The 9,656-nt window shown below is 58.7% G+C and overlaps 1 protein-coding gene across 1 annotated transcript; it reads right to left on the minus strand.

Moving 5' to 3' along the window:
- HAP1 (huntingtin associated protein 1) lies at positions 633-9,253 on the minus strand. The gene is given in 13 exon segments (XM_018064009.1): positions 633-679; positions 1,889-2,194; positions 2,197-2,576; positions 3,318-3,409; positions 3,542-3,676; positions 3,980-4,054; positions 4,431-4,561; positions 5,779-5,843; positions 5,901-6,014; positions 6,373-6,546; positions 6,635-6,831; positions 7,151-7,230; positions 8,367-9,253. Coding segments are annotated over 13 exon segments (2,271 nt in total). The 5' UTR covers positions 8,842-9,253.

Here is a 9,656-nt window from a genome sequence, read left to right on the forward strand (position 1 = left end):
TTTCCTGCACCAGCACGTACACAGACTGACAAGCAACAGGAGCGTGAGAAGCACTGTGGGGATCAGGGCAGATAGCAGGGGGGTCCTGGGCCCCAACTCCACTTTCTAAAAGTAAAGATGGGGAGAGGGAAAAATACCCAAAACAAGGAAACAAGGGGCACTGAGGGGAAGATGTGGGTGCGTGACAGGGCCTTGGGAGGGGGCCTGGATACTCACAGGTCACAGGTGGGGAGGAGAGGAGATGGGGTGGGGAGGCCCCCACCAGGCAGAGGGAGTCCTCACCCACACAGACAGACGCTTCCGGTTACAAAGAGTAATTAGGAACTGGGAAGAAAGAGCCAAGAACAGGAGATCCAGCTGGGTCTGGTAGCTGGTGGGGCCTCCCCCTGGGCTTCTTCACCCCCAGAGCCACCACGTGACCCAGGTCCAACAGCCACAGCTTTTGTACCAGCTGCAGAACAAGGGCCGAGGTTCCTTCAGCCTCTCCCAGAAGAGGCTTGAGGCTTGGGCCCTCAAGTTCCAGTCCAGGCTTGTCTGGAGTGAGCTGGTGACAGATTAGGGGTCCTGCTTTGGAGCACGGGAATTGGGGTCTGGGGAGAGTGGGGCTTGGGCAGGCAGCAGAAGGAAGGGCCTCAGGCAGTCTGTGGGGCCTCTGCAGGCTGCTGGGGAACAGCAAAGCCTGGAAGAGAAGGGAGTGGATGTGAACGGGAGGCCTGAGGACCACAGGCTTGGCCTGGGCAGCATGCAGGGGCTGGGTCTGCTCAGCTACATCAGAAAGAGACAGAAGCTGTTGATACGTATGCAGGCTGTCCACTGCCCAGCCATAGTGGTCACCATTCAGAGTACAACCTGCACAACCGTACGGGGCAACCCCGATGAGGCCACCCAGCAGTGACCAAAGGGCCATCCGAGTCAGGGCAGTCCAAATAGAATGATGAGGCTGCCGACCGGTTATAAACTTCACAGCAGACCCAGCAGGCCAAGGAGGCACAAAGACCAGGTTAGAGAAGAGGGATGGGAAAAGGGAGGCATTATGGCATAGCAGGGAAGAAAAGAGCTTCAGTGACCTCGAGCAAATCACTCTGCTCTCTGAACCTGTTTCTCACCAAATGGGGATAATACCTACCTACAGGGGTGTGAGGATTAAAGAAAATTTGAGTCACTAAATCATCTTTGATTATTTCCATGAGCTCCTCAAGGGAGGGTTCTCATAGCCCAGGACATGGCCTGTTCTCAGAGGATGCTGCACCAGCCTCTGGGGCTTCCAGCTGGGGAGAGGAGACCCTAGCACACCTTCAGACTCAGCCAGGGGACTGTTCCGACTGTGGCCCTTGCTGTCAGAGTCCCTAATCCCAGTTGCCTGGGGGGTCCAAGAAAGCCCCCCTTCCTCCCAGGCTTTGGGAGTATGGCTGGCTATTTCCTCCTCCAGCCTCCATAAGTCCTGGTTTGGCACCCCGGGTTCCAGAATCCCACCCCCCATGTTTGTTTCGGCCTGCTGCTGCCACTGCTGCAGGGCTGGGGGACCTTGGGAACTGGGGAGGCAGGGTGGGGTACAGGGGAAGGGGGCAGGCAGAGACAGGAAGCTGAGGCACAGCGGGAGGCTGCAGCCCAGCCCTGACCCCCAGCCCAACCCCCAGGACCAGAGGGTGGAGAACTGAAATCCTATGCAAATACCATGAAAATAAGCATCAGGGCCACAGTTTCCACTGCTGGGGACCTGAGGGGTCTATGTAAATGATATGCAAAATCCATGCAAATCAGCATGCTGGGTGGGCCTGGGCTGGGGTAAGTAAGCCCTTGAAGGGCTCACCTACCCTCACCTTTCATCACCTTGATAATCTGCAGCTTGTCAGGCTGGCCAGAGGGAGGCCCCCACGGGAACACTCACCTTTCTGGAGCATCTTCTGCCTCAGCTGCAGCCTGAAATAGGCATCCTGTCAGTCGGCCAGCTGCTGGAGGACATACTTTATGTCCAGGTGTGAGGGGCCCAAGCCGCTGGCCTCCAGGGCTGAGGTCACCATGTTCATCTGAGTCACTTCATCTACCTCCGGCTCCAGGTCCTCCCAGGCCTCAGCTTCTTCAGACACCAGTTCCGCCTCTTCTGTTATCCTCTCCTCAGCTGGCACTGCCTCTTCTATAGCCCCCAGCTGCTCCTCGAGCACCAGCTCTTCCACAGGCACAAAATCCTCGCCGGCATCAGCCCCTCCCCAGCCTCGAGCCCCTGCTCCTGTGCTCTCTCCTCTCTGTAGCGAAGCTCATATCTGGGCAGGCAGACAGGAAAGTCTTTTCCTACCCCCTCTAAACCAGAGCCTCCCCCTTCATCTGCACCCGGGGGCTCCAGCCACCAGGGCTCCCACTCAACCCCAGGCTCTACACAGACCCTGATGGTTACTCCCAAGTTCTGTCCCAGCCAAGGGAGAAGGCAGCTGGGTACAAGCCTCAAGGCCTCAAAGACCCAGCCTATGGCCCTGGCAAAAAGAACAATGGTCACCAACTCTGCACAAGCCCCCCTTCCCCTAGTAACTTCACCCTGCTGCATAGAACAGACTAGCAATAACATCTCCTCTGCCCTCTTCCTTCATTATTCAACTTTCATAACCCATCCCAGGTCTGGTTGCCATAGGAACAAATCCATATTAGTAAGGCTCAGACAGGTCAAGTGATTTGTCCAAGCACACACAGCCAGTAAAGGGCTCAAGCTGAGACTTAGTCCCAGCGTTCCTGGATCCTAGGCCAGTGCCCATTTGCCTTTTAGGCTCTGGTTGGGAGAGGCGAAGGCTTCAGTACCTGCTTGGAGAGGCCTCTAATCAGAGGGCCACCTATGGGGCAAGTTTTGAAGGCAAGTGTTAGAGAGTCTCCCTCCCAGAACATCTCAGCCCAGTCGGCCCGAGAGCCAGAACTTCTCCAGGGCTGCAGGATCACAAAGCCAGTGGCAGGGGGTTGTCTGGATGCTGAAAAGTGAGAGCAAGTGAAGAGGGAGACCCTGGTCGGCTTACCCCAGGTCTGATGTCTCCTCTGGAGTCACTTCCTAATTCCTTCAAAAGAGAAAAGGGCCTTTGCTGTCCCAAGGCAATGGGAAGCTGAAAGTGTGAAATCCCTGGGGACCCATGGTGCAGAAAAATCCCAGGGAGAAGTGACAGACCCAGAACATGGACACAGAGGACTGGTGTTGAGTGGAAGGGCCAGGGACCGATGAGGCAGAAGGAAAGAAACCACGGCGGGGGAGGAGGGTGATCGAGCAACCTCCCATTACCAGAAAGGCTGCTGCTGACCAGGCAGGCAAGAGTGAGTGTGGGGCAGGCAAGGGACGCACGCACCTTTCCATAAAAAACACAGGGTCTGAGATAATCCTCCTTACAGACATTCTGAGCTCCTCAGCCAGGGTCTCCTGGAAATCAGGAAGTGCCTCCTATGGACGGAGAGGGGGGACATTACCAGAAGATCTCAGCAGAAGACCCCACACACACACCTCCAGGCCAAGAAGGAACTGTGGATAGACACAGGGTGCACAGAGGTAACAGACAGGAGCCAGGGGCCTCACCAGAGGTGCAGTGCACGCGCAGTGGGTGACGGAGCCAGCAGATGCCACGGCCTGCTGGCGGAGGGTCTTCACCTCCTCCTGGGCTTCCATCAGCACGTCCCCACACTCTGAGCACTTCCCCTGCGGGTCCTGCAGCTGGGAACCCACCCACAGGCTCTGACGGGACCCGGGCGCACCCAGCCCGGACGCCTTGCCCACTTTCTCCCAAAGTGGCTGGGAAGCCTGGGCAAAGAGGCAACGGGCCCAGACTCTAGACCCATATAATGACACAGGGTGACCCCTGGACTCTACTCCATTCAGGCCCCAACTGAACTGCTACCTGCCAGGCCCTGTGTCAGAACCTGAGTATGCGGAAAGGACAGCATCAGCCCCTGTTCAAGGAGCTGGTTAGACTCAGGCAGCCACCCAAGGGTGCTGGGAGCTCGAGGGAAGCCTCACCTCATCCTGGAGCTTCATCTGGATTTCTTTCTCTGAACCCAGCTGCTTCTGCAACTTCACAGTCTCAGCCCCATACTGGAAGGAACCAAGGCCAGTGAAACCCCACCCCAGCTCTCCCCACACCCCTGCAGCCCCTGCTGCCAGCAAGTCTCCCCAGGCACATCAGTGGGTGTCACCATCTCTTTAAAACAGAAGTCACATGGGACAAGGCCAAAGAAGGTGGAGTCACGTGGCCTGTTTCCTGGGAACACCCTGTGTCTCTCTTTAGGCTCAGTCCCCGACTTGGGACAAGGGGACAGGACGAGAGGCCCCCTGATGTCTCCTCCAACTCTGACTCTGACACAAGAGAGAGGCCTCTAAGCTGAATCCACTGGGTGGGGCAGGGAGAAGGGGGCATGGGTTCCAGGGGGCTGTGACAGGAGGAGGAAGCCCCGCATACGCCCCGACGCACCGACCGGGAGCAGCACTGTAGCTTCATGACCCGGCCCTGCAGCTGGGCGACCTCCCTCCACTGCTGTTCATAGTTCTCCATCCTGAGAGCGAGCACCTCCGATAGCTCGGCCATTTGCTGGGTGGCCTCCACTGGGGAAGAGTGGGGAAAAGCCACCCCTGGCTCCCAGGGGCCCTCAGTCTCCCAGATGCCCCTGTCTGCTGCACCCCGCCAGGTACCCAAGGTTCCATGGGGCTTAACATCCCTCACTCGGGTCTTCTTTTCAATAAACGTTTACTGACTGACACAGAGCAGGGTGCTGGGGAAGCGGTCAGCAAGACCGGCCCCAGCCCACACTGAGCTCAAGGTGAGTGTGGAGACTGAGGGAAAAACAAATCACAACAGGTGCAAATTATGAACTAAGGTGCAGCAAGTGTAAAGGGTGCATCCAGGGTCCCAGCTGCCGCACCCAGTCCAGCCTGGCAAGATCTATGAAGCTAGGACCTCCACAGGGCAAGTAGGTCTCACTAAGCAGAAGCAGCAACAAGGCCCAGGCAGAGTGCGGAGGGGCCCAGAGTGGGCCACCCGACACCAGGAGAGAGTGCTGGAGTGGTGGGCAGGGTCCAGATGACTGGGGCTGGGTTAGGGAGGATGGGGTTTATCCTTTGGTCAATAGGGAGTTACTTGGGCGTTTTAGGCAGAGGACCAATAGCCTGGCTTTAGAAAACTACTTTGAGCTGTGTGCAGAAGGGCCTGGAAGAGCAGGAATGGAGGCAGAGAAACCATGTAACAGGTGGCCAGGGCTAGAGGTAGCTGGGATGGGGAAGAGGAAGGAGACTTGAGCCTTTCCTAGGAGGCAGAAGCAACAGAATGTGAGGACTCCTACTCCAGGGGCCTGGCCCCAGGGGGTCATTCAGGGAACCCGAGGGAAGGAAGGCCAGATTTGGGGTGAGGGCAACACCACCTCACTCCAGCTGTTGTTCCGCTGTTGCCACCTCGAGGACAAACACTGTCTCACTCATCTTCATAACCACATGGTCCAGGCACAGCCTCTGCCTAATACAGTGCCTGGGGGGATAGGGGGTCCCCTCCCTCGCTCTCCCCCAATAACAAGAGGAGGCAGGCTTAAGGGAGCCCCAGAGTGCCTGTATAGCTCTTAACTGTGTGCACAAAGCACTTTCTCAACCGAAACCCCTGGAGAGGTCAGCAGGGCCAAGATGACAAACCCTCATTCTAAAGATGAAGTTCAGAGAGGTCAAGGAACCTGTCCAAGCTCACACAGGAAGGGTCAGAGCTGTGACTTGAAGTCCTGGGCTCTTCCCTCTGCGCCTTGGGACAAGCCGCTACCCCAAGTTACAGGTTCACGTACAAAACTGCTCCACACAATCCAGGATGAATATCTGTTCCTCCTCCTCAAGGTCGCTGAGTTGAGACCTGGAGGGAGGGAGGAAGGAAGGGGCTGGGGAGTCAACACCCTCTGCCCAGGAGCACGCCTTCTTCCCCCGTCCTCACCTCCTCTCATTCTCCTCCTCCAGTAGCCGCAGCTGCTCCTGCAGGGCCTCCAGCTGCGGGCAGTGGTGCGACTCTGACTCCGTCACAGGAGTCCTAGCAGAGGGAGTGATGGAAGTCAGGGTGCACGGGCTTGAGGAACCCAGTTCCCAGCCCACCCAGGGCTTCCCCACCCCCACCAATCCCAGGCTGATGCGGTGGCCTCAATTAGCCCCAGCAACCCCACTGGCAGATACACGGCGCTCCTGTTTCCAAACAAGGAAACTGAAGCTCAGAGAAGGGACCGCCTCGGTGCAAAGGCAGGACACTCATGGGAATTCCCTGGCGGTCTAGTGCTTAGGATGCGGCGTTTTCACTGCTGTGGCCTGGCCTCAATCTCTGGTCCGGGAACTGAGATCCTGAAAGCCATGAGGCATGGGAAAAATTGAAACAAAAAGAAGGGCAGGACATTCACAGCTCTGAGGCTTCACAGGGATGCTCAGGCCTCTGCTCTTCTTCATCCCCCTCCTTTTCTTCTTCCTCCTCTTCCTCTTCTTCTTCCTCCTCTTCCTCTTCTTCATCTTCATCCTCCTCCTCATCAGAGTCTGAGTACAGCTGAAGGAGGTCATCCTGCAGGCTCACCTGCTGTCTGTAAAATCTGGCAGGGGAAGAGGAGCCCAGGGTCGGGCGCGGGCAGAGGCAGGCACAGACCCTGGCACAGTGGGTTGGCAGCAGGCCTGAGATACACCCCTCCCTGCTCCTCCCAGGCACCTCCTCCCCGGCTCCTGTTCTCCAAAAGAACGCTGTTTTGTTTCACCAGGGACTGGCCGATGCAGGCTGCCATGTTCAGGTCCCGCTCTCTTTACAGAAGGACCTCCATCCATTGGGGAATAGGGTTCCTGGCTGCTGGGGTCTCCCAGACACGCGGGAGAAGCTAGGGGTCAGAGAGAAGCAAGGCCACTCAGGGAAATCCCCTCCATCCCCTAGTTCTCCAAGGAACCAGACAAGAGCTTACCATGAACCCACTGTGGGACCTGACTCAGTTTCCCCCTATGGAAAAAGAGATCAGACTGGATGGTGCTAAGAGCTCTCCGGCCTGAACATCCCACATCTACCTGTCTTCCACAAGAGGGACCTCCAGCTTGGCCCCCAGAGAGATAGCCAGGCAGGAAGACGCCTACCCATACAGACATAGTGAAAATGGGAGCCTGGCTGAGACTGGGGCTGGCCCAGGTAGGGCGGGCAACACGCACCTCCTCCAGCAAACTTGACATCATTTTGACCTCTTCTTGGGTGATCTTCTTGACGGGCGGACGTAGGTCAGGACACAACACTGCAGGAAAAAGTGGGCAGCCGAGTCAGGAAAAAGGGAGCATATAATTCCTGGCACCGTAGCGTTTGGGGCTTCCTTGGTGGCTCAGCGGTAAAGAATCAGCCTAAAATGCAAGCGACCCGGGTTCAATCCCTGGGTCGGGAAGATCCCCTGGAGAAGGGAAAGGCAACCCACTCCAGTATTCATGCCTGGAGAATCCCATGGACAGAGGAGCCTGGCAGGCTACAGTCCATAGGGTCGCAGAGTCGGACACGACTGAAGCGACTGGGCACGCACCTTACTGCTCTCTGCCCTCAACAGCAAGGGCCAGCAAAGAGGATGAAGATGGAATTCCCTTTCTGCCGCCAATATCCTCTCCATGCCCCGCGTAGTCAGCACTCCCTTCCCTGCTCCTAGGGCCAACTAGACTCAAATTTTCCCCCTTGGAGGAAAGGTGCTAAGTGAGGTACTGTGATCACAGTCCTACAGCCCCTGGAAGCTAGGAGACTGGAGGTGGCCAGCGGAAGTTCAGCGCCGACTGACTCAACATCCCTTACCCAGAGGGCAGCCCTGGCCAGCTCACTGGAGCCTCATGGGTCACAAAAACAGACGCAGTCACTCACGCCTCACGCGTTGCGCGAAGCGAGGAGGAGGAGACTTCTCCGGAGGGAGGAGGAGAGGCAGGTTCTGTCTGAGGCTCCGCCCACCGCCAAGATAGTTTTGGGGGGAAGCCGGATCTTGATCCCGACGTTGGCAAAACCGCCCCCTCTGTCCACCCACCTCCCGGTGGCTGGCGCCACGGACCAGCGCAGGCTCCGAGGGCACCCGGCAGCGCCTACCCGCAGCCCCCCGCCCCTCCCCTGGCACTGCGGTAGCCTTGCGAGGGGGCACTGGGAGTGCGCAGGTCTCCCGCAGCAACAGGCGCGGAGAGGGGGCCCCGGGGCCCGACCCACCGACGGAAGTCTGGGAACGAGAGAAGCGGGGAAGGATACGCGGAAGCCGAGCCCCGAGAGGCGCCGCAGACCGTGACTTCGCTAGGGTGGGCGGAGGGGTGGAACTGAGTGCCAGCGGGCGCCTGGATCCGACGGGGCCTCCTCCTCCCAGCTGCTGCCCTAGTCCGACTAGTCCTCCTCCGGGGGTCCGGGGACCAAGTTTACCTTCCTCCAGCTCCCGAATAAAGGCGGCGCGCTCGGGGCCGGACACCCCAGGCCGCTGGCCGATGTAGGCAGCCGGTGCCGTCAAGATTCTCGTCGCCTTTCCAGTCCCCAGGCCAGTGGCTCGGGGACCAAAGGGCGGCCCTTGGAATATGAAGCGAGTCTGCGACGCATCCGAGTTGTTGGGTACGGACTGGGCATTCCCCTGGACGGCCGAGAATGCGGATGCCCGCTGGGTTCCAGCCTCCGATCCAGCCACGGATGCGCGGCGAGCCCCGGCTGAGGGTCCCGAAACGGCTGTGGAACCGGATCCTGCTCTCTGTCCCGGCGCGGGTGCTTGCGCAGAGGCGGGCTCGGGCACGGCACAGGGCTCCGGAGCCGGATTGGTTGCGGATAGAGGAGCTGCGGCTATTGCCGCCGGATCCCCGGGTCCCGGCCGGTTCCAGACAGAACCCGGCCCCGACCGTTTAGGGCGCATCTTGAGTCCCCTGTTGACTCGAGCAGCTAGGGCTTTATAACCTGTGTCTGGACGTGCGCTCGCGGGGCCGTACCACGCGCGGGAGGGGGCGGCCGAAGAGCAAATGGTGGTGCCCGGGGCGAGGGGACGCGCAGCGGGATGAGCTTATGGGGGCGGGTCGGAGCACAAAATGTAAGAGAAGAGGCGAGTGGATGTTCCAGCTGTTTCCGCGGACTTCGGCTCCGAGTACTGGGCTTTTCTCCCCTTTCCGACTCCGGAGAATGGTTTTGCCCAAAGCCGCAGCTGGCCGGGAATTCGGGTACCCGGACTTGGAGGTCCTTAACTGGGGGACGGCCCCTAGTTCCGCTCCAGCCCGAGGCTTTTCGGCTGCCTTCCCGGGCGCTAATCTGTGAGTTGAGTCTTTCCCCGTTGATTGGGGGATAAATGCAAACTCCAGTACGGTCTCCACGCGCTGCCAGGCCTGGCGCGTCACACTCTGATCCTGGCGCTAACACCCCCGGTGCACCAGCCGCTCGACAACCTTCTTTCTTATTTTTCAAGTCGTCTTATAGCCTTTCCTCGTGCCTTACCTCCGCCCTCATTCACTTTGCCCACTCTGGCAAACACCCATTCTTCCGGGAGACCCCACTTAGGTGTCTTCGCATAAAAACTCCTCCGACCCGGTCCTTTATGCGATGGCCGCAGTGGTCACGCTGTGTCTGTCTCCAAAACAAGACCTGCGCTCAGCACAGGGAGCGTGTCTCTCAGAGCGCAGCGCAGGACGGGTCCCTGTGGGGGTCTCCGTAAACCCTGAATGAACTGTGGAGCAACAGAGT

The sequence above is a fragment of the Capra hircus genome, chromosome 19 (assembly GCF_001704415.2).
Source record: "Capra hircus breed San Clemente chromosome 19, ASM170441v1, whole genome shotgun sequence".
Taxonomy (NCBI): Eukaryota; Metazoa; Chordata; class Mammalia; order Artiodactyla; family Bovidae; genus Capra; species Capra hircus.